Source organism: Temnothorax americanus, unplaced genomic scaffold, assembly GCF_048541705.1.
Source record: "Temnothorax americanus isolate GAGA-0224 unplaced genomic scaffold, ASM4854170v1 Scaffold32, whole genome shotgun sequence".
Lineage (NCBI taxonomy): Eukaryota > Metazoa > Arthropoda > Insecta > Hymenoptera > Formicidae > Temnothorax > Temnothorax americanus.
In genome coordinates, this window is record NW_027509464.1 from 691,034 (window position 1) to 716,166 (window position 25,133).

The window sequence follows — 25,133 nt, forward strand, 5'->3', positions numbered from 1 at the left end:
TGATCACGAATGGTAGTGCATACCGTCTACCAAATGACGAATTAAGAATGTGAACAGATTATCTATAAATTGAATAAGATGTGTAATATTTGTGTGTATAGGTGAAAAGAAACAGTTTGAATAATAAGATAATAACAATATTTAAGTCATCACCACAACAGTAGATTGTGGATAAATACAAAAAAACCTTCGATTCTTTTAAATTTTCATTAAATATTGATTAACTAACTGATGCTACAAGAGATATGAATCAGTTATACACGTGGATAAATATTTCAGTCTCAACCGTAACATATTTTTGCATGAAGCGTTGGGTGTATGGCCATTTACCAAAAATCGAAACTTGCCCGATTAACACACTCAGTTGTTTTGCATTAGTAGTAATATAGTAACGTGCTTAGATTCAGGACATGTAAATTGAATATTCATATTTTCAGTCAATTTTATGTCATATACAGGACATATCTCGATATTATCTGGGGTCTTCGACGGATAAATTTGGAGAACTGGTTGTCTTACTAAAAAACTAATTGTAGTACAAACATCATTGAGTATCTAAAATTCTTAAATTAACTACAAAGATTTTAACAAGTAGGTATTCAAATACACGATAATACTTTACATATATTAATAAATCTAAATAGATTGGTCACGTTATAGAGGCACACTATCAATAAATATATAGAATGTATTGATGTTTTACATTTTACAATATTCAAACACACATCATACTGGGTCCCTTCGTCGGTAAAAAAAACGAATAACAAAGATCTAAAACAGATCAGAAAGGGGGGCATCAAAGCGAATTGTATTCAAGCGTTTGGGGCTCCATTAAATCAAAACCATTTTTCCCGTCGTATGATTAGGGGCAGACTATACACATAAGATTAACGTTTGATAAGTGAGGGGATAAAACGTATGTAGGTTTCTAACATTCGTTCAGAAATTATTGATTCCATTTGTACAACATTTTACGAATACTAAGATTTACTAACAGACCGAACATTAATAAAGATTTTGCGCTTCATTCTTCTGGTATCTGTCCAAGCTGGGGTATAATAAAAAACAAAAACTCGTTTTGCGTTACACATTAATACCGTAATTAAATTATTTTAAAATGTATCATAATTTTTAAAATAAAAAACTTTTTATTCTACCCAAGATTATATTTGTGTATATTTAACTTATTACGTACTTGTTTCTGCTGGGTCAAATCAGAGCCAGGCTGGCGGAACCACCTGCCGCTAATCCAGCGATGTTGTGTATTAGGAGCTGTAAGAGACTACAAAAATAACATGAGCTTATTAACCAGATAAAAAATTTAATGGAGCACTTCAGTGTATTTAAGTGATGAATTTAATGGACAACAAACGCAGATTTCCATCATAGAGGTGAAAGTATGCAGACATGCAAAACCACAAGTGGTTATAAACGATTACATATAATATCAATACAACTTAGGAACAATATTAATTTTCATTTTTATTCGTTTTAATCTAAACTACAAAAAGGGAGTCCCAAAGTTTGAAATTTATATCATAACATAAGAAATATTTCAAATTCAGCAAAAAGCGACCATTTTTACATTGGTAACTTATATTTAATAAAATATATTAAAAGAGTGAAATATGAAAAGCGAAGCAAAGAATCAATTCTTACACTTTTTATAATTAATAGTTTATTCGTGTATTTATTTTTCTTTCCATAATATATTTATGTGATTACGAGATAACATTATTTGTATAATTTTTCATTATAATAATTTAATGTAATTTTATCAATAATCAAAAATGTCTTATAAAATCAATACAATATCTAAACAATTTGTGCGTAACAAGCATTCATTTTTTTTTCACTACCAAATTTGTACACTTCTGGTCGGGAATATTTATAAGTATCCATGTGTCGTTTATTACTTCTAACTCCAATACAATCAAACGTTAATACTGTTAAAAACGCCTTAAAGAACAGAATGAATGATGAAAGAAAGGGGGGACAATCTGCATTTGAAAATAGAATTTGAAATATGGAAAAGAAATCAATATATAAGTACCTCTCCGATACCGTGGTAGTAGTCCAAGGTATGCAATCCCGATCAGATATAAAATTTTAAAATTTCAGATTGTTTTACAACTACAATATAATATTAAACTATGGATCTTTCATAAAAATGTTTGTTCTTTGTGTAGTATTCTCTGTTGTGCAAGTATATTGTATGTTACTAAGTCGGCCGGCAAGGTTGGTAGTCCGGAAAGTTTTTGACATTAAATTTGTATCACGCAAACACAAGTCTCAGAGTAAACATATGTCTACAAACAAGTCTCAAAAACTGAGTATGTTTATAATGATCAAGACAATATTACTACCATTAAAGTATAAGCGCGCTCTACAAACACATAACTATTTAGCTTTCTATAATGGGATTAACCGGTATTTTATAGCAAACAGGACAAATACTACCTAGCATTCAACTTACAAACAAAATGCCTTCGGAAAATGTTTGAAACAAAATTGCTAAGGTAAGGGTAAAAGCAATCACAAATAATTAAAATATCAAAAAGTAATTAAATCAAAAAAAACTTAAATTAAATAAATTTTTATATCTGAAGAATTTTAAAAACTCAAAAGTTTACCATAAAACGATATAAAAGATGAAGAACTACGAATATAGGGGAGACCACGTCATCGTCCCATAACAACCATCAAATCACCCTTTAAACACCTTAAATCCGTTAATCATTACTTTTAGACACTGTAAATATGTACAGTGGCGTACAAATCAGAAATTTCTATAGACTAATCAATTTCAAGCAGCATATTTTAGAAACAAAAAACGGTATTTACACAATATATGAATCAAGAACTCAATGAGACAGAAAGGAGCAGAGAGATACTAGATAGAAGGAGGAGAGTAAATAACAAAGAGAGAGAGGAAAAAGAGCAGAGAGATAGAGAGCGAGAGAACAGAGATGACAGAGATCAAAAAAATAAAGGATTTATTGTACATTTTTCTCCTAAACATTAATAACAGTTAACAAATATTTTAGGCATGATTCTATTCGATGTAAGAGTATAACGACAATGTTATCATAAGACAAAAAATGGTGTAGAGAACAATACGTTAATACCATATAGCGTCTGAGAGCACGTTTAAACAAACACAAATTACAACTAAAAAGTTTCAAAAAATCTCTTATGTATTATTCGCCTGAACATGGGGGGGTGGTGTAAAGGATAAAAAACCGGAACTAACTGAGGGGGTAACTTTCCTAAATTCGTCGAGTCCAAGAAAATATATAATAGCTACATTAATTTTACACGTTTATCGTATAACAGTAAAATATCAATAGACATTTACTATATCGGAAGTACATTCGACTAAAACAAGTAAGATTTAGTTTGGCACGGCCTCAGGTTATATACGGGTGTACATATTACACGAAACAGGCAATTAATATGTTGGTGTATTTGAATGGATTCTTTTAATGATGCTGTATATATACAAGGCAGATATCAAATCAGGCGACCACATAATTAATTTAAATATAAAGGTTTGATACCGATCATAACTAATGCTGAACTAGATTTCCAGATATCTTCATGTTTTTTTAAAATATGATAGATCGGATGATGAAATTAAAAAAAAATAGTGAATCCTTAATACTTTATCGAGGTAATTTTTGTTTTTGCTTGTATCCAAATTCACACATTTAACAAGTAGAATTTTGAAATAAGGGGAAACAGATCCTAAGAATGTTTTATAATATTTAAAATACTTTGTCTTAATGGGAAAATCTCAACTCGCAGTATTTGGTATCAGGGGGGTATAGTTAATTAAACAAATTAGAACAATTATTAGATTGGTTTTTGTAAAAAAAAGGGTTATTTTAATTTAAGAGAATATATTTTATGTTATTCAGGTAGGGGCTAATGCTTTAAGACAGACTAGAAATTTAATAAATCCACTGGTCCAGTATCTTGTATAATAATCCAACAATATTTTAAATACTAAAAATGTCAAAACAACCTTTTCGGTGTACAAAGAAAACGTTGACTATTAGTGATAATTAGGTTTATAAACAGCTGTGAGAGCCTTAGCATAATATTTTAATTTAGGATTTTTGTATTAACTCTAGCCTATAGAATTTTTTTGTATATTATTAATGATTAAAAAAAAGGCAGCTGATATTATATTGGCGAATTGGACGGAAACTAATTGTCATTAACAAATATATCACCAGACAAATAATCACGTGAAGACAATTCTTATAAAAACTGTTAGTCCGGCCTTGCAATATCCTACTGAAAAAGGGAGGGGAAAAAAAAAAAGGAAGGATTATCGTTTATTTACAAAAATAGTTACATCTAAACGATAAGTTGTAGTTAAAATTTCTATAGTATATTTGTAATAGATTTGTAAAGAATCTAATTCAAACTGTGATTTAAAAGTTGATTTTAGCACTAAAACTTGTACATTAGCTTTTTCAGATGTTATCATCATCCACATTTAATATTGAGGACTTTCTAATAACTCTTATATCAACAGGTATTTGTTTTATATACATGTTCTTAGCCAACTTCATCGGACAAGAAATTACAGATCACTATGATCTCATATTTGCCACTGCGTAAGAAATATCGTAGTTTATTACATTATACATATATTGTTTTACAAACTTTGCTATCGAAGGTGGAAGTTAATACAATACTGTAGTTAATATAATACATACAGTAAATATACGTATGCTGTAAAAGTCATCATAAATATCTTTCTTCCTCAAATTGTTATTAGATCTTTATATTATTATATATATGTAGATATAAAGTTCAGTGGTACATAACTCCTCTATACATACAAAACTTCATACTATTTCTATTGCTAAGAGGCAACAAGTCTTTGGTCTGAATGTGGGTGGATTGTTTGTTGGATCCTTACCATGGTTTTGCTTCGGTATAACATAAATATTTTATATGTCGTAATAATATTGAATGTATTATACCTTGAGATAGAACGAAACAAAATTATTATCTTTGTTATAGCTAGCAAACGCGTCTTTGTCTTATTTTATTGTCATCTATTCTAGTGGCATAATAACGGAGAGAGGTACGTGTCGAATTAGTATAGATTATTATATAATGTAGAATTAACAACAAACAAAATATTTTATGTTCGATTAAACTCGATAAATATAATATACAAATGAGAATATGTGTACCATAATTTCTAATTACATTATTGTAAAGACAATAAATTATAAAATAAAAATTATTTTGTTGTCAATCATATAAATGTTTATTTATTTCTTGCGTTATAAATTTTAACATATAAAATGATTTATACTCTTTCATCAACATTATCATTTCTAGAAATAATGATGTTACTTTAATCAATATACAATGTACTAAATATATATTTTTTATATGTATGCGAGTAAGCGCAAAGAATATTGTAATAAAAAATCATGATTTTGAATTTAATATGATTTATTCTCGAAATAATTAACAATTTTTCAAATGCATAGGCACTTCTATATAAGACTCCGTTTTATAGTATTTTTTTCCCAAAAGACTATTATACGCATGCAACGCCTAGTGGGGATTTTGTTTTACTTTTCATTTATGTATTATACTTACATTTTTTTTATATAGTTGTTATTACAAAATTCTTTCTTGCTTATAAGTTTTTAGATACATATATCTTTGTATTCTAAAATATCTTTTAATATTTAATTAAAAGTAAGAAAGATACTGGATAGTATATAGGAAAGTGCATAAAAACAAAATGATTTATTTTGCGAGAAATGATATTACATGCTTTGCAGGTAAATTTATAGTAGATATAATATTTTTAAAACATTGTTATTCTGAAGAATTTTAAAAGTAACTTACGACTGCACCCGTTGAAAGATCGAAGATGAATACGCCACCGGCAAGTAAGAAACGGTTACTGCGCTTGCGTAACTTTCACTTCAAAACTTCTCTCGTGGATTATATTCCATGAGAAAGAAACATCTGTCGAATTTCTGTCGCCATTGAATCGATTACTTAATCGGCGACCGCATATAGTGTTAAATTGTGCAATTGTTTCAATTTCACGAAGGTATTTCATACCTTTTACGCAATTACATTAAATTACGGAATTATCTCAAATTGTAGAACGTTAATATTTTTGCTAGAGAAAAAGACGTAGGAAATATAGATATAAATATTTAATAGATCAACCAAATAGTGGGGATAAGCAAACCTTCGATTCTTTTATTTTCATTATATGTACTCTGATGCTAGCAGAGAGATGATCAGTGTCGTGGATAAATATTTCAGTCTCAACCGAACTCTTTTGCTGAGTGTTGGTTTATGGCCTTACCAAAAATCGAAACTTGCCCGACTACACTCATTTTGTTGCATCAGTATTATTGTAACGTTAATTATATTTCAGGTATGTTGATATTCTGATTGTATCATTTTATTTAATATACAGGACATTCTCGATATTTTCTTCGACTAATTTGGAGATGTTTCTTTAATAAAAACATAGATTGAGTGACAAATAATTGAGTATCTAAAATTCCTCTAAATTAAGCTACAAAGATGTTAACGAGTAATCAAATCTACGTTCTTTCAATAATATTAATAATTCTAAATAGATTGTTAAATATATGAGGCACTATCAAATAATTATAAATTATTGTTTTACATTTTACAATATTAAACAAAGTAGAATGGTCAATTATCGGCAAATAGAAAACAGATAGAAAGCAGCGCGAATTGTTTCAAGCGTTTGGCTCCAATAAATCAAACATTTTTACATCGTATGATTAGGCAGAATATACATAGATTACTTTGATAAGAGATAAAAATATGTATGTTTCTAACTTCTTCAGAAAATTATTGATTACAGTTTACAACATTTATAACTACTAAATGTACTACAGACCACATTATAAAGATTTTCGCTTTGTCTTCTGGTATCAGTGCCTTTGTAATAAAATACAACTCGTTTTGCGTTAACAGTAATACAGTAAGTTAATTATTTATTATATTTTTTTAAATAAACTTTTATAATTCTACAAATATTATAATTTTTTTATTTTAAATTTTTACTAATTGCTTCTGCTTCAGCATACAGGCTGCGGAAACGCTTATTGCCGCTTCCGCGATTTGTGTGTAGGAGCTGTAAGAGATACAAAAATAACATAAGATCTTATTAAACAAACAGATAAAATATTTAATGGAGCAACTTCAGTGTATTTATGATGATTTAATGGACAAAAACGAAATTACCATCATAGATAGATATGCGGACATCGCAAAACGTTATACGATTACATTGACAAGTAAGACAATATGTTTTATCTTTTATTCGTTTTATATCCAAACTATATCCAAAAGTTTGAAATTTTTATAACATAAGAAATATTTCAAATTCAGCAAAGCGCCATTTTTAATTTAAATTTATTTATAAATATATTAAAAGGTATAATAATGAAAACAGCAAGAATCAATTCTTAAAATTTTTTTAATTAAATAGTTTATTCTGTATTTTTTTCTTTCCAATAATTATATTTATGTGATTAAGAGATAAAAGTATTTGTATATTCTTATTATAATAAAATGTATGTAATTTTATCAGATATCAAATGTCTTATAATACAATACAATATCTAACAATTGTGTGTAAAAAGCATTTCATTTTTTTACTACGGTTGTAAATATTAAATTTTTAAGTTATACATGTGTATTTTTATTACTTATAACTCAAATAAAAAGCAAACTTTAATAATTGTTAAAAGCATTAAATAAAAGATAATGATGAAGAAGGGACAATCTGCATTTGAAAATAAATTTGAAATATGGAAAAGAAATCATATATCTCTCAAATACCGTGTGTATACAGTATCTACCCTAATATAAATTTTAAAATTTCAGATTGTTAAAAAACTACAATTTATATAACTAAGTCTTTATAATGTTGTTTCTTTTGTAGTATGTCTCTGTTGCAGTATATCTGCTGTTACTGTCGCCCAATTGTGGCCAGATTTTGACATTATTTTATCCGCAAACAAGTCTCGATCATATCGTCTACAAGTCTCAACTGAGTATTTTATTGATCAAGAAAAATATTACTACCTGTTGCTGCTCCACATAAATTTAGCTTTATATATGGGATTAACCGTATTATTAGCAACAGGATTGATGCTCCTTGCATTTCTTTACCATGCCTGCGGAATGTTTGAAATTGCTAGGTAAGGTAAAAGCAATAAATATTAAAATAATCAAAAAGTTAAAATTAAAAAAAAACTTAATTTTTTATATCTGAAAATTTTAAAATCAAAATTTTACATAAAAAAATATAGATTGAGAAATATATAAGGAAGACCGCGGCGAAGTCGTCCCTACCAACCATCACCTTTCGGTTAATCAGTTACTTGTTAGACACTGTATATGTACAGTGGCGTACAATGAAATGTCTATATAATTATTTCAGCTATTTTGAAAAAAAAACTTTTAATAATATGAAATCAAGACTCAATGAGAGAGAGAGAGAGAGAGAGAGAGAGAGAGAGAGAGAGAGAGAGAGAGAGAGAGATTGATTGATTGATTGATTGATTTTTATTATGCCCAAGCAATAGCTAAAGGGCAAAGAATGAATACAATATGCATTGAATACATGTAAATAGAACATGTTCATGTTCATGCTCTCTCCCAAACAATACACACTTAAAACTAACTTACAACTAACTCGCCTTAAAAATTAACGCAACTTAAGACTAAGAGAATAACGCTACGAAAAGAAAAACAAATAACTACAAAGAAAAAATACAATAATACAGCAATTCACAAGAACAAAAGTCCAAAGGACCCACTACTCAGATTCAGACGAAAGCAAATACTCACGAAAAAGGCTTTTGAATAATGCAAGAGAAGATGCAGATGTAATTTCATCGGGAAGAGAATGCCAAAAATATATGGAAGAAAGTTGGAAGGAATTTCTATAGGTGACCGTTCTGTGAGGAGGAATACGAAAGATTTGAGGAGACAAAGCAGCAAGTCGGTCAGATCTTCTGAGTAATGGGTCTAGTGGAGTGAAAAGTTCACTTAAGTACAAAGGTGAAGACAAATAAAGTATCCGGTACATCTGACACCCGAGAAAGTACCGCCTTTTGTCTTCCACCAAAATCCATCCCAAGCGACGCCTATACTGAGTAATATGCTCATCCCGCCGCAAGTTATATATGAATCTGATGCAGCAGTTCACTAGTCTCTGTAATCTGGTGTTCAGTTCATCACTCAAGCCATGATAGACTAGGCAACAATAATCTAAATAGGGTAGAATTAACGTCGTCACAAGCTTAATCCTCAGCTCAGTAGAGAGAGAGTTTTTATTGAATTTCAGCTTGTGTAACGCCCAGTGAACTTTTTGCGAAACATGCATGACATGCTTCCTCCAAGAGAGATTAGATTCAAACCAAACACCAAGATTTATCACCTCACTAACAAATGGTATTTGTATGTTGTTAACAATTATAGAAGGAAGAAGGTTGAAATCAAAGTTGTTGACATTTCTACTACTGCCAAATATTATAACCTTAGATTTGGCAGGGTTAAGTTTCAGACCGTTTGCCGATGCATAATCGAAAATAGCATTAGCGTCCACAGAGATCAAGTTAAGATTGTGAAGAATGTCAGAAGGTGGACACGCACGATAAATCTGGATGTCATCGGCAAACATCATGTGTTCTGTATATAACAAGACCTTTCTTATATCATTAATGTACAGGGAAAATAAAGGTGGACCCAGCACAGAGCCCTGAGGTACACCACATAACGTAAATAGCCACGACGAGAGATTACCAGCATCATCGATCACAGCCTGAGAACGACCCGTTAAGTATGAATAGATCCACATAAGAACAAGGTCAGAAAAACCTAACTCTTTCAGTTTAATCAGAAGTTGAAGATGCGGGAATGTGTCAAACGCCTTACTGAAATCAAAAAGGATCATAATCGTTACCAGCCCACTGTCAATCGCCTTTTTAATGTCGTCACTAACACGCAGAAGTGCCGACTGAGTGCTGTGACTTGGACGATATGCGGATTGTCTTGGATTTATAAGATCATGCTTGATTAAATAGTCCATGATCTGCGTGGCAACGATCCTCTCAAGAATTTTAGACAATTCAGGCAGATTAGCTATTGGTCGCGTATCAGACGGAGATGAAGGAATACGGATCTTAGAGAGAGGACGGATAAGTGCCCGCTTCCACTGAGATGGAAATGAAGAAGTTTCCAATGAACGGTTGAATAAGGTAGTTAGACACGATGAAATTGTAGGCCAAGCTATTCGCAAAATGTAGAGAGGTATGCCGTCTGACCCTGACGCATAAGAATGAAGAGGTCCTTCAGAAATGAGTCTATGGACCATATCTGGCGTTATAGTGGTGAAAACAAACTCTGGACGATGGGATGGACAAACTACCTGGGGGAGAGAGAGAGAGAGAGAGAGAGAGAGAGAGAGAGAGAGAGAGAGAGAGAGAGAGAGAGAGAGAGAGAGAGAGAGAGAGAGAGAGAGAGAGAGAGACAAAAAGATATTTTGATTTTTCTCCTATTAATAAATTAATTTTTAGCTTTCTTATCGTGTGATATAATGACAAATGTTTCTGACTTGTAGAGAACTACGTTAATACATATACGTATAAGCACGTTTAAAAATTACAACTATTCAATCTCGGAATTATTATTTGCCTAACATTGTTATACCTATAGTAACTTTCTTAAATTCTCATACAGTTATAATAGCTAAATTATTTACAGTTATCGTATCAGTAATGCAATAGACATTTATATATCAAGTATTAAACTAAAAAACAAGAGTTTAGTTTGCAAAGGCCTCATTTACGGTGTACATATTCATCGGAAAGCAATGATGTTGGTATTTATATTCTTTAATATCTGTATTATACATGCAATATCAAATCACACACATATTTTTTTAAAGGTTTTCCGATTATCTAATATCTAGATTTGAGATATCTTTCATGTTTTTAATAGTGGTCAGTGTAATTAATTTGAGCCTTAATACTTTTCGAGTAAGTTTCGTTTCGCTTGTTACAAATTCACATTTAATGAATTGTGTAACATTCCTGTGTTGTTTTATAATTTGTATTAATAAATCTCAATCGCATATTTTCAGTATAGTTTTAACAAATTAAAAATTTTAGATTGAAGTTTGTAAAAAAGGTTTTTTAATTTAAATTTTTTTATGTTATTCGGTATAGCTATTTTTTGAAACTAAATTTTAAATCCCTGTCCAGGTTCTTTTAATAATCCAAATTTTAAATACTAAATGTAAAAAACATTTTATTACAAAAACGTTGCTAATTTAGATTAGTTATAAACACTGTAGCCTTAGCATAAATATTTTATTTAGATTTTTTATTACTACTTATAAATTTTTTTTAAATATTATTTATTAAGAAGACAGCTGATATTAATTTGATTGAAAGAATTTGTCATTACAATATAATACAATAGCAATAAGAAATATCGTATAACTGTAGGTAAACTCGCAATTAATAAATGGATTCGTTTATTTACAAAAATAGTTACATCTAAACGATAAGTTGTAGTTAAAATTTCTATAGTAATTTTGTAATAGATTTGTAAAGAATCTAATTCAAATTGTGATTTAAAAGTTGATTTTAGCACTAAAACTTGTACATTAGCTTTTTCAGATGTTATCATTGTCCACATATAATATTGAGGAATTTCTAATAACTCTTATATCAACAGGTATTTGTTTTATATACATGTTCTTAACCAACTTCATCGGACAAGAAATTACAGATCACTATGATCTCATATTTGCCACTGCGTAAGAAATATCGTAGTTTATTACATTATTCATATATTGTTTTACAAACTCTGCTATCGAAGGTTGCAGAAGTTAATATAATACATAAAGTAAATATACGTATGCTGTAAAAGTCATCATAAGTATTTTCTTCCTCAAATTGTTAGATCTTTATATTATTATTATATATGTAGATATAAAGTTCAGTGGTACATAACTCCTCTATACATACAAAACTTCATACTATTTCTATTGCTAAGAGGCAACAAGTCTTTTGGTCTGAATGTTGGTGGATTGTTTGTTGGATCCTTACCATGTTTTGCTTCGGTATAACATAAAATATTTTATATGTCGTAATATATTGAATGTATTATACCTTGAGATAACGAAACAAAATTATTATCTTTTGTTATAGCTAGCAAACGCGTCTTTGTCTTTTTTTATTGTCATGTATTCTGTGTGATAATAACGGAGAGAGGTACGTTTCAATTAACATACATTATTATAATGTAGAATTAACAAAAAATAATATATTGTATGTTCGATTAAACTCGATAAATATAATATACAAATGAGAATATGTGTACCATAATTTCTAATTACATTATTGTAAAGACAATAAATTATAAAATAAAAATTATTTTGTTGTCAGTCATATAAATGTCTATTTATTTCTTGCATTATAAATTTTAACATATAAAATGATTTATATTCTTTCATCAACATTATCATTTCTAGAAATAATGATGTTACTTTAATCAATATACAATGTACTAAATATATATTTTTTATATGTATGCGAGTAAGCGCAATGAATATTATAATAAAAAATCATGATTTTGAATTTAATATGATTTATTCTCGAAATAATTAACAATTTTTCAAATGCATAGGCACTTCTATATAAGACTCCGTTTTATAGTATTTTTCTCCCAAAAGACTATTATACATGCAACGCCTAGTGGGGATTTTGTTTTACTTTTCATTTATGTACTTATATTTTTTTTATATAGTTGTTATTACAAAATTCTTTCTTGCTTATAAGTTTTTAGATACATACATCTTTGTATTCTAAAATATCTTTTAATATTTAATTAAAAGTAAGAAAGATACTGGATAGTATATAGGAAAGTGCATAAAAGCAAAATGATTTATTTTGCGAGAAATGATATTACATGCTTTGCAGGTAAATTTATAGTAGATATAATATTTTTAAAACATTGTTATTCTGAAGAATTTTAAAAGTAACTTACGACTGCACCCGTTGAAAGATCGAAGATGAATACGCCACCGGCAAGTAAGAAACGGTTACTGCGCTTGCGTAACTATATCTCTTCAAAACTTCTCTCGTGGATTATTCCATGAGAAAGAAACAACTGTCGAATTTCTGTCGCCATTAAATCGATTACTTTAACGGAGACCGCATCTTGGTATAGTGTTAAATTGCAAGTGTTTCAATTTCACGGAGGTATTTTGTACCTCTTACGTTGCGATTACATTAAATTATGAAATTATCTCAAATTGTAGAACGTTAATATTTTTGCTAGAGGAAAAGACGTAGCAAAAATATAGATATAAATATTTAATAGATCGACCAAATAGTGGGGATAAGCAAACCTTCATTTCTTTTATTTTCATTATATGCACTCTGATGCTAGCAGAGAGATGATCAGTGTCGTGGATAAATATTTCAGTCTTAATCGAACTCTTTTGCTGATAATTGGTTTATGGCCTTACCAAAAATCGAAACTTGCCCGACTACACTCATTTTGTTGCATTAGTATTATTGTAACGTTTATTATATTTCAGGTATGTTGATATTCTGATTGTATTATTTTATTTAATATACAGGACATTCTCGATATTTTTTTCGACTAATTTAGAGATGTTTCTTTAATAAAAACATAGATTGAGTGACAAATAATTGAGTATCTAAAATTCCTCTAAATTAAGCTACAAAGATGTTAACGAGTAATGAAATTTACGTTCTTTTAATAATATTAATAATTCTAAATAGATTGTTAAATATATGAGACACTCAAATAATTATAAATTATTGTTTTACATTTCACAATATTAAAAAAAGTAGAATGGTCAATTATCGGCAGATAGAAAACAGATAGAAAGCAGCGCGATTTGTTTCAAGCGTTCGGCTCCAATAAATCAAACATTTTTACATCGTATGATTAGGCAGAATATACATAAATTACTTTGATAAGAGATAAAAATATGTATGTTTCTAACTTCTTCAGAAAATTATTGATTACAGTTTACAACATTTGTAACTACAGACAAATGTACTACAGACGACATTATAAAGATTTTCGCTTTGTCTTTTGGTATAATTTGTTTAGCAATACAATACAACTCGTTTTGCGTTAACAGTAATACAGTGAGTTAATTATTTATTACATTTGTTTAAATAAATGTTTATAATTCTATAAATATTATAATTTTTCTATAATATTTTAAATTTTTACTAATTACTTCGGCATACAGGCTGCGGAAACGCTTGTTGCTTCCGCGATTTGTCTGCAGGAGCTGTAAGAGATACAAAAATAACATAAAAACTTATTAAACAAACAGATCAAAAATTTAATAGAGCAACTTCAGTGTATTTATGATGATTTAATGGACAAAAACGAAATTTCCATCATAGATAGATATGCGGACATCGCAAAACGTTATACGATTACATTTACAAGTAAGACAATATATTTTATTCATTTTATATCTAAAATATCCAAAATATATCTAAAAGTTTGAAATTTTTATAACAAGAAATATTTTAAATTCAGCAAAGCGTTATTTTTTATTTGAATTTATTTAAATGTATATTAAAAGGGGGGGGGGGTATATAATAAAATGAAAACAACAAGAATCAATTCTTAAAATTTTTTAAATTAAATATATTATTGTGAATTTTTTTTCTTTCCAATACGTTTCAATAATTATAATTATATGTGATTAAAAAATAAAATAACTTGTATATTCTTATTATAATAAAATGTATGTAATTTTATCAGATATCAAATGTCTTATAAAATAAATACAATATCTAATAATTGTGTGTAAAAAGCATTTCATTTTTTTACTACGGTTGTAAATATTAAATTTTTGAGTTATACATGTATATTTATTACTTATAACCCAAATAAAAAGCAAACTTTAATAATTGTTAAAAGCGTTAAATAAAAGATAATGATGAAAAAGGGACAATGTGCATTTGAAAATATATTTGAATTATGGGAAAGAAATCATATATCAAATACCATGTATACAGTATCTATCCTAATATAAATTTTAAAATTTCAGATTGTTAAAAAACTACAATTTATATAACAAAGTCTTTATAATGTTGTTTTTTTTGTAGTATGTCTCTTTTGCAGTGTATCTATTGTTACTGTCACCCAATTGTGGCCAGATTTTGACAACATTATTTTATCCGCAAACAAGTCTCGATCATATCGTCTACAAGTCTCAACTGAGTATTTTATTGATCAAGAAAAATATTTCTACCTGTTGCTGCTCCACATAAATTTAGCTTTAAATATGGGATTAACCGTAGTAGTAGCAACAGGAGCAATGCTCCTGGCATTCGCATGGCATGCCTGCGGAATGTTTAAAATTGCTAGGTAAAAGCAATAAATATTAAAATAATAAAAAATTTAACATTAAGAAAAAATTTCGTTATCTGAAAATATTAAAACCAAAAGTTTACATGGAGAAATATACATTAAACAGTATACATACTATATGTCAACATGCTTAATATAAAAAATTTTTTAAAAATAGAATCGGCTTATTAAAATAATAAAATTTTAATATGCATAACACATATGTACAGTGGCACACAATAAAATATCCATACTGTTATTGCAGCAATTTTGAAATCGGAACTTTTAATAATAATAATATATGATTTGATAAGGAAAACAGATATTTTATTTTCGACTTTTCTCGATCCCATTAATAATAATTTTTAGTCTTCCCATCGTGTAATAAGACGAATGGTTCTGACTTGAGAACTTAATAATAACGTTAATACATATACGTATATAAGCTCGTTTAAAAATTGTAACTATTCAATCTCGGATTTATTGCGCGCCTAACATTGTTATATAATAATGTTGTTAAACTCTCATACAATTATAGTAGTTAAATTATTTACAGTTACCGTGTCAAGAATGCAATAGACATTTATATATCAAGTATTAAACCAAAGAACAAGAGTTTAGTTTGCAAAGGCTTCATTTACGGTGTACATATTCATCGGAAAGCAATGATGTTGGTATTTATATTCTATAATATCTGTATAATACATGCAATATCAATTTACACGCACACATTTTTTTAAAGGTTTTCCGAATATCTAATATCTAGATTTGAAATATCTTTCATGTTTTTAATAGCGTTCGGAGTAATTACTTTGAGCCTTAATACTTTTCAAGTAAGTTTCGTTTCGCTTGTTACAAATTCACATTTAATGAATTGTATAACATTCCTGTGTGGTTTTTTTTAATGTTATGGGTACCTATATTGATGGTATATTCGGATTAGTATAATAAATATTCGGTAGCTATCTTTTGAATTATCTGAATTTTAAATCCATGTCCGAATTTTTTAATAATTTGAATTTCAAAAAATTAAATGTATTTAAAATTTGGTCATGAAAAAATATTTTATGAATCGGATCGATTATGGTAGACATTTAACATTGCTAATTTAGATTAATTATAAACACTACAGTCTTGGCATAAATATTTTATTTTAATTTTTTTTTATTTATTAAATTTTTTTAATATTATTATTTATTAAAGAAAACAGTTGATACTAAATTGATCAAAGAAGTTGTCGTTACAATGTAACACAATAGCAATGAGATACACTGTATAACTATAGTTCGAACTTACCATTAATAGAAAGATTCGTTTATTTATAAAAACAGTTACAATTTAGACGTTAAGTTGTAGTTAAAAATTTCTGTATCTACTAATTTTGTAATAGATTGTAAAGAATCTAATTCAAATTGTGATTTAAAAATTGATTTTAGCACTAAAACTCGTACGTTAGCTTTTTCAGATTTTATCATCGTCCACATATAATACTGAGGAACTTCCAATAACTCTTGTGTCAACAAGTGTTTGTTTTATATACATGTTCTTAGCCAACTTTATCGGACAAGAAATTACAGATCACTATGATCTCATATTTGCCACTGCGTAAGAAATATCGGTAGTTTATTACATTATACAGATATTGTTTTATATAAACTCTTATAGTATCGAAGGTGAAAGTTAATACAATACATACAGCAAATGTACATATGCCGTAAAAGTCTTTATAAGTATCTTTCTTCCTCAAATTGTTAGATCTTTATATTATTATTATATATGTAGGTACGAAGCTCAGTGGTACATAACTCCTGTTTACATACAAAAATTGATACAATTTCTATTGTTAAAAGGCAACAAGTCTTTTGGTCTGAATGTCGGGGGATTGTTTGTAGCGTCCTTACCGTGTTTTGCTTCGGTATAACATAAAATATTTTATATGTTATAATATGTTGAATGTGTTATACTTTAAGATAATTATTAAGAAACAAAATTAATGTTTTTTATAGCTAGCAAACGCATCCTTGTCTTATTTTATTGTCATCTATTCTATGCAACAATAACGGAGAGAGGTACGTGTCAATTAGTATAGATTATTATATAATGTAGAATTAACAAACAAACAAAAATTTTATGTTTGGTTAAACTCGATAAATATAATATACAAATAAATATGTGTACCATAATTTCTATTTACATTTTTGTAAAGAGAATAAATTATAAAATAAAAATTATTTTGTTGGTAATCATAACTGTCTATTTATTTTTTGCGTTATAAATTTTAGCTACAAAATGATTAATTTTTTTATCAACATTATCATTTCAAGAAATAATTATGTTACTTTAATCAATACAATGTACTAAATATGTGTTTTTTATATGTATGCGAGTAAGCGCAAAAAATATCGTAATAAAAAATCATGATTTTGATTTTAATATGATTTATTCTCAAAATAATTAACAATTTTTCAAATGCATAGGCACTTCTATACGACTTCGTTTTATAGTATCTTCCTCCCAAAAGGCTATCATACATGCAACGCCTAGTGGGGATTTTGTTTTACTTTTAATTTATGTACTTACATTTTTTTTTATATAGTTGTTATTACAAAATTCTTTCTTGCTTATAAGTTTTTAGATACATACATCTTTGTATTCTAAAGTATCTTTTAATTTTTAATCGAAAGTAAGAAAGATACTGGATAATAGGAAAGTTCATAAAAGCAAAATGATTTATTTTGCGAGAAATGATATTACATGCTTTGCAGGTAAATTTATAGTAGATATAATATTTTTAAAACTTTGTTATTCTGAAGAATTTTAAAAGTAACTTACGACTTCACCTGTTGAAAGATCGAAGATGAATACGCCACCGGCAAGTAAGAAACGGTTACTGCGCTTGCGTAACTTTCACTTCAAAACTTCTCTCGTGGATTATATTCTATGAGAAAGAAACATCTGTCGAATTTCTGTCGCCATTGAATCGATTACTTAATCGGCGACCGCGACCGCATATAGTGTTAAATTGTGCAATTGTTTCAATTTCACGAAGGTATTTCATACCTTTTACGCAATTACATTAAATTACGGAATTATCTCAAATTGTAGAACGTTAATATTTTTGCTAGAGGAAAAGACGTAGGAAATATAGATATAAATATTTAATAGATTAACCAAATAGAGTGGGGATAAGCAAACCTTCGATTCTTTTATTTTCATTATATGTACTCTGATGCTAGCAGAGAGATGATCAGTGTCGTGGATAAATATTTCAGTCTCAACCGAACTCTTTTGCTGAGCGTTGGTTTATGGCCTTACCAAAAATCGAAACTTGCCCGACTACACTCATTTTGTTGCATTAGTATTATTGTAACGTTTATTATATTTCAGGTATGTTGATATTCTGATTGTATTATTTTATTTAATATACAGAGGACATTCTCTCGATATTTTCTTCGACTAATTTGGAGATGTTTCTTTAATAAAAACATAGATTGAGTGACAAATAATTGAGTATCTAAAATTCCTCTAAATTAAGCTACAAAGATGTTAACGAGTAATCAAATCTACGTTTTTTCAATAATATTAATAATTCTAAATAGATTGTTAAATATATGAGACACTATCAAATAATTATAAATTATTGTTTTACATTTTACATTATTAAACAAAGTAGAATGGTCAATTATCGGCAAATAGAAAACAGATAGAAAGCAGCGCGAATTGTTTCAAGCGTTTGGCTCCAATAAATCAAACATTTTTACATCGTATGATTAGGCAGAATATACATAGATTATTTTGATAAGAGATAAAAATATGTATGTTTCTAACTTCTTCAGAAAATTATTGATTACAGTTTACAGCATTTGTAACTACAAAATGTACTACAGACCACATTATAAAGATTTTTGCTTTGTCTTCTAGTATCAGTTGCTTAGTAATACAATACAACTCGTTTTACGTTAACGGTAACACAGTGAGTTGATTATTGCTTCCTCATAGAGAAAGCTTTGTTTTCGTAAAAAAAAAATTTTTTTTTGTTTATCTGAATGTGTTCAGAATGTTCTAAAACGTCGAAAAATTTCAGTTTTAAAAAGGTCTGTATGTATGTATGTGTGTGTATATGTGTGTGTATGTGCCAAATTTACCGACATTTCTATAACTCCAGAACTAATCAACCAAATCTTAACGATATGAAATAGGGGTAGAAAAAAAACTGAAGAATATAATAGAATTAATAAAAATTGCTAATATAATCAAGGGGTTCTTTTTTAATAAAATTTTGAATTTGCAGAAATGTTGTTTGTGCTTTAATTTCCGCAAATTTGGAGATATCGATCTATTTCTAATTTTATTATATTTTTCAGTCTTTTCTACCCTTATTTCATATATAATTCGTTAAAATTTGGTTGATTAGTTCTGGAGTTATAGAAATTTCAGTAAATTTGCTCTAACTTCCGCAAATATTGAGATATCGGGCTTCTTTATAGTTTTTAAGTGTGCAAGTAGAACCCTTTGCTCACAGTCACAAAGCTTCCTCTATGAGGAAGCCAAAAAAATAAATACTATTAATTATACATTAAATAAAATAAAAGCTTCCTCATATATATTAAATTTATACATTAAATAAAATAAGCTTCCTGTAATAATGAGGAAGCAATGTGCAAGTTTGTAATTTGCACCCTTTTTTATTATACTTGTTTGAATAAATATTTATAATTTTACAGACATTATAATTTTTTTAATTTTTACTAATCACTGCAGCACAAACGCTTGCCGCGCGGCAAGAAGCGATGTATAACCAATAAACTTCTGGTTCTTAAGGAAAAACGGTATGTTAATTAGCTACCGCGTCGCTTCTTGTTTACACGGCAAGCGTTTCTGCACGTTTTGTGTGCAGAAGCCTTAAGAGATACAAAAATAACATAAGAATTTGTTAAACAAACAGGTAAAAAATTTAATGGAGCAACTTCAGTGTGCTTATGATGATATAAAGGACAATAACGAAATTGCCATTATGAACAGATATGGGGGCATCGCAAAACGTTATACGATTACATTTACAAGTAAAACAATATCTTTTATCTTTTATTTATTTTATATCTAAAATGTATTATATATATATATATATATATATATATATATAATAAGTTTAAAGTTTCTATAACATAAGAAATATTTTTAATTTGGCATAGCGTCATAATTTTCATTTAAATTTAAAAATATCAAAAGGTAAAATAATGAAAACAGCAAGAATGAAGCAATTCTCAAAATAAAAATATTTTATTCTATATTTTTTCTTTCTCAAATGCTTTCGACTACAGCAATAAATGTTAAATTTATAAGTTATATATTTATTATTTAGTTTAAATAAGAAGCAAAATTTAATAATTGTTAAGAAAATTAAATAAAAGATAATGTAAAAGGGAGAATCTGCATTTGAAAAGCTATCAGATATATATTTGAATTGCGGGAAAAAGAATCACATAGATCAAATACTGCGTATATAGTACCTATCTTGATATAAATTTTAAATTTTAGTTATTGTTAACAAACTATAAGTTATATGACTAATTGTAAATCTTTATAATGTTTAGTATGTCTTCTTTTCTTGGCATCTTTTATTACTATCCCCCAATTATGGCCAAATTTTATCGGCATTTTTTTATCTGCAAACAAGTCTCAATCATATCGCCTAATACAAACCTCAACTGAGTATTTGATCGATCAAGAAAAACATTACTACGTATTACTATTCCATACAAATTTAGCTTTATGTATAGGATTAACCGTATTAGTAGCAACAGGATCAATGCTTTTTGCATTCCTTTACCATGCCTGCGGAATGTTTGAAATTGCTAGGTAAGGTAAAAGCAATAAATATTAAAATAATCAAAAAGTTAAAATTAAAAAAAAACTTAATTTTTTATATCTGAACATTTTAAAATCAAAAGTTTACATTGAAAAATATATTAGATTAAAAAGTATATAGGGGAGACCGCGGCGAAGTCGTCTCAACTTACCATCGCACCTTTCGGTTAATCAGTTACTTGTTAGACACTCTACATGTACAGTGGCGTACAATAAAATGTTCATATAATTATTTCAGCTATTTTGAAAAAGAAACTTTTAATAATATGAAATGAAGACTCTCGAGGAGACAGATATTTTCGAATTTTCTCACATTAATAAATTAATTTTTAGCTTTCTCATCGTGTGATATAATGACAAATGTTTCTAACTCGTAGAGAACTACGTTAATACATACATGTATAAGCACGTTTAAAAATTACAACTATTCAATCTCGGAATTATTATTCGCCTAACATTGTTATACCTATAGTAACTTTCTTAAGTTCTTATACATTTATAATAGCTAAATTATTTACAGTTACCGTATCAAAAATGCAATAGACATTTATGTATCAAGTATTAAACTAAAAAACAAGAGTTTAGTTTGCAAACGCCTCATTTACGGTGTACATATTCATCGGATAGCAATGATGTTGGTATTTATATTCTTTAATATTTCTATAATACATATGCAATATCAAATCACGCACATATTTTTTTAAAGGTTTTCCGACTATCTAATATCTAGATTTGAGATGTCTTTCATGTTTTTAATAGCGTTCGGAGTAATTACTTTGAGCCTCAATACTTTTCGAGTAAGTTTAGTTTCGCTTGTAAATTCACATTTAATGGATTGTGTAACATTCCTGTGTTGTTTTATAATTTATATTAATAATCTCAATTGCATATTTTCAGTAATATAATTTTAACAAATTAAAAATTTTAGTTTGAAGTTTGTAGAAAAAGTTTTTCAATTTAAATTTTTTTATGTTATTCGGTATAGCATTCGGTGCGGCTATCTTTTGAATCTAAATTTTAAATCCCAATCCAGGTTTTTTTAATGATCCGAATTTTAAATACTAAATGTAAAAAATATTTTATGACAAAAATCGGATTATGCCAGACATTTAATTCATAAAACGTTGCTAATTTAGATTAGTTATAAACACAGCAGCCTTGGCATTTTAATTAGATTTTTTATTACTACTTATTAAATTTTTTAAATATTATTCATTGAAAAAAGACAACTGATATTAAATTGATTAAAAGAATTTGTCATTACAATGTAATACAATAGCAATAAGAAATATCGTATAACTGTAAGTTAAACTTGCAATTAATAGAAGGATTCGTTAATTTATAAAAATAGTTACAATCTAAACGATAAGTTGTAGTTAAAATTTCTATAGTAATTTTGTAATAGATTGTAAAGAATCTAATTCAAATTGTGATCTAGATGTTGATTTTTGCACTAAAACTCGTACATTAGCTTTTTCAGATTTTATCATCATCCACATATAATACTGAGGAACTTCCAATAACTCTTGTGTCATCAGGTGTTTGTATTACATACATGTTCTTATCCAACTTCATCGGACAAGAAATTACAGATCACTATGATCTCATATTTGCCACTGCGTAAGAAATATCATAGTTTATTACATTATACAGATATTATTTCACAAACTCTGCTATCGAAGGTAGAAGTTAATATAATACATAAAGTAAATATACGTATGCTGTAAAAGTCATCATATGTATCTTTCTTCCTCAAATTGTTAGATCTTTATATTATTATTATATATGTAGATACAAAGGTCAGTGGTACATAACTCCTCTATACATACAAAACTTCATATTATTTCTATTGCTAAGAGGCAACAAGTCTTTTGGTCTGAATGTTGGTGGATTGTTTGTAGCGTCCTTACCGTGTTTTGCTTCGGTATAACATACAATATTTTATATGTCGTAATATATTGAATGTATTATACCTTGAGATAACGAAACAAAATTATTATCTTTTGTTATAGCTAGCAAACGCGTCTTTGTCTTTTTTTATTGTCATGTATTCTGTGTGATAATAACGGAGAGAGGTACGTTTCAATTAACATACATTATTATAATGTAGAATTAACAAAAAATAATATACTTTATGTACCATAATTTCTAATTACATTATTGTAAAGAGAATAAATTATAAAATAAAAATTATTTTGTTGTCAATTATAAATGTCTATTTATTTATTGCGTTGTAAATTTTAACATATGTATAAAATGATTTATACTCTTTCATCAACATTATCATTTCTAGAAATAATGTTACTTTAATCAATACAATGTACTAAGTATGTGTTTTTCGTATATGTGAGTAAGCGCAAAGGATATTGTAATAAACAAATCATGATTTTGGATTTGATATGATTTATTCTCGAAATAATTAACAATTTTGCAAATGCAATAGGCACTTTTATAAGACTCCATTCTAGTATCTTCCTCCCAATAGGCTATCATACATGTTTTATTAGCATATAATATGTAGTAAATATATATAATATTCACAAAATAATTCACATTTTTATGACCATAATTCAATAAAGTTTATATAAAAACCATTTGTATAACAAAAACAGCATTAGGTGCATATATTGGTGTTTTTATCATCATTTCGAGTTCTAAACGTTCATCCTTCATTATTTATCGCCTTTGTCATTGTATTTCAATATTTATTATAGGCATTTAAAATACTTCCAAAATTGTTACATGTTAAAGATAACTGTGTGTTATAATATTTGTTCTCTGAAGTTTCCAAAATATATAATTGACGAAAGACTTTAGAAATACGCGCATATACCCTCATGTTTATATTCATCTTCATTCTTTGTTAGTTGTACTTATCTCTAAATTTTATCTACAGTTTCTTTTTTATTATTGGCTTCTTACAGACCTTTATTAAGATTAATCCGATTTTTGCATCCAAAGTCTTGTTATTTTTATCATTTTTAAACTAATGATTATTTATGGACTTCATTTCTCTCTTTTTTATCACACTGTACGGCGATGTATACTACATCTTACTGAGCTTAATTATAGATAAGATAATGCTATGTTGGCACGCTCGTCGCATAACGAAATTGATGTACAAAAAGTATATATATGTATATATAATATTATAAAAATATATTTACAATAATTTAAAGTACATAAGTTTTTTAAAAAAATATCCCGTATTTGTCTTACACTAACAATAAGATTTATCAATTATATGTTGCAAGATTGATATATTTTGTCTTTATTATCAAAAAGAGACATATACTTTATTTTATTCATAGACAAAATACGGAATATCTTTATTATTTAATATCTAAAATTCTTAGTCACTATGAGCGGAATTTTCGAGGTACTTAATGTCGTGAATCGATATTTTCAAATGTAATAACTTACTGTGGCACTTTTCAAAGACGTGTTATTTAAGAATAAGGCACTTTGTATTCTTGCATCGCGACTATAAAATTTTTATCAACGTAACGATTACATCAACCATATTAACGTTATAAAACTAATCTTGCTATTTAAAAACAGTGTCGATTTTCGTTGAATAGATCAGTGGTGGGATTTAGTGAATACATATAGATAAATACAATAGGATCTGTATCTTCCTTATTCTGGAATCGTTTTTCTAACAAATAGTTGTAAGTGCTCTTAAGGTCTTCATCCAAAATGTTTTCTTTTTTTTAATAATTATAATTATATAATTATGAATTAAAATTATAATATTATAATTATTATAATATATATTTTATAATGTTATCATAAAT

At 27.8% G+C, this 25,133-nt stretch overlaps 3 protein-coding genes and 1 long non-coding RNA gene across 7 annotated transcripts in view; 3 read left to right on the plus strand and 1 right to left on the minus strand.

Annotated features, from left to right (window-relative positions):
* Nucleotides 1–5,979, minus strand: part of LOC143901207 (uncharacterized) — a 13,325-nt gene extending 7,346 nt beyond the window's left edge. The window contains exon 1 of the long non-coding RNA XR_013258016.1: nt 5,890–5,979. This is a non-coding gene — a long non-coding RNA (uncharacterized LOC143901207). The remainder of the gene's footprint in view (nt 1–5,889) is intronic.
* A 172-nt stretch (nt 5,980–6,151) lies between these two features.
* On the plus strand, nt 6,152–12,461 carry LOC143901202 (uncharacterized). Of its 2 annotated transcripts, none has more exons than XM_077413284.1 (9): nt 6,152–6,436; nt 6,899–7,018; nt 7,199–7,334; nt 7,985–8,243; nt 10,813–10,926; nt 10,997–11,087; nt 11,724–11,872; nt 12,046–12,178; nt 12,267–12,461. In XM_077413284.1, the coding sequence occupies exons 1-9, from the start codon at nt 6,269–6,271 to the stop codon at nt 12,312–12,314; spliced, it is 1,218 nt and encodes a 405-aa protein (XP_077269410.1). In that variant the 5' UTR covers nt 6,152–6,268; the 3' UTR covers nt 12,315–12,461. The 2 variants fall into 2 exon arrangements, with proteins under 2 accessions (XP_077269410.1, XP_077269411.1); XM_077413285.1 differs by having other exon boundaries at nt 7,217–7,334; nt 12,267–12,460.
* A 547-nt stretch (nt 12,462–13,008) lies between these two features.
* LOC143901203 (uncharacterized) lies at nt 13,009–18,858 on the plus strand. Its single transcript, XM_077413286.1, has 9 exons — nt 13,009–13,660; nt 14,121–14,243; nt 14,438–14,555; nt 15,225–15,486; nt 16,025–16,138; nt 16,211–16,301; nt 16,925–17,073; nt 17,251–17,383; nt 17,475–18,858. The coding sequence occupies exons 1-9, from the start codon at nt 13,493–13,495 to the stop codon at nt 17,526–17,528; spliced, it is 1,212 nt and encodes a 403-aa protein (XP_077269412.1). The 5' UTR covers nt 13,009–13,492; the 3' UTR covers nt 17,529–18,858.
* Nucleotides 18,837–23,548, plus strand: LOC143901205 (uncharacterized). 3 transcript variants are annotated; one of them, XM_077413291.1, is made up of 10 exons: nt 18,837–18,855; nt 19,322–19,441; nt 20,230–20,297; nt 20,414–20,531; nt 21,063–21,327; nt 21,857–21,970; nt 22,043–22,133; nt 22,808–22,956; nt 23,128–23,260; nt 23,349–23,548. In XM_077413291.1, exons 4-10 carry the CDS (start codon nt 20,426–20,428, stop codon nt 23,394–23,396), a joined length of 906 nt encoding a protein of 301 aa, XP_077269417.1. In that variant the 5' UTR covers nt 18,837–18,855; nt 19,322–19,441; nt 20,230–20,297; nt 20,414–20,425; the 3' UTR covers nt 23,397–23,548. The 3 variants fall into 3 exon arrangements, with proteins under 3 accessions (XP_077269417.1, XP_077269418.1, XP_077269419.1); XM_077413292.1 differs by lacking the exons at nt 18,837–18,855; nt 19,322–19,441; nt 20,230–20,297 and having other exon boundaries at nt 20,317–20,531; XM_077413293.1 differs by lacking the exons at nt 18,837–18,855; nt 19,322–19,441; nt 20,230–20,297; nt 20,414–20,531 and having other exon boundaries at nt 20,575–21,327.
* Nucleotides 23,549–25,133: the final 1,585 nt, after the last annotated feature.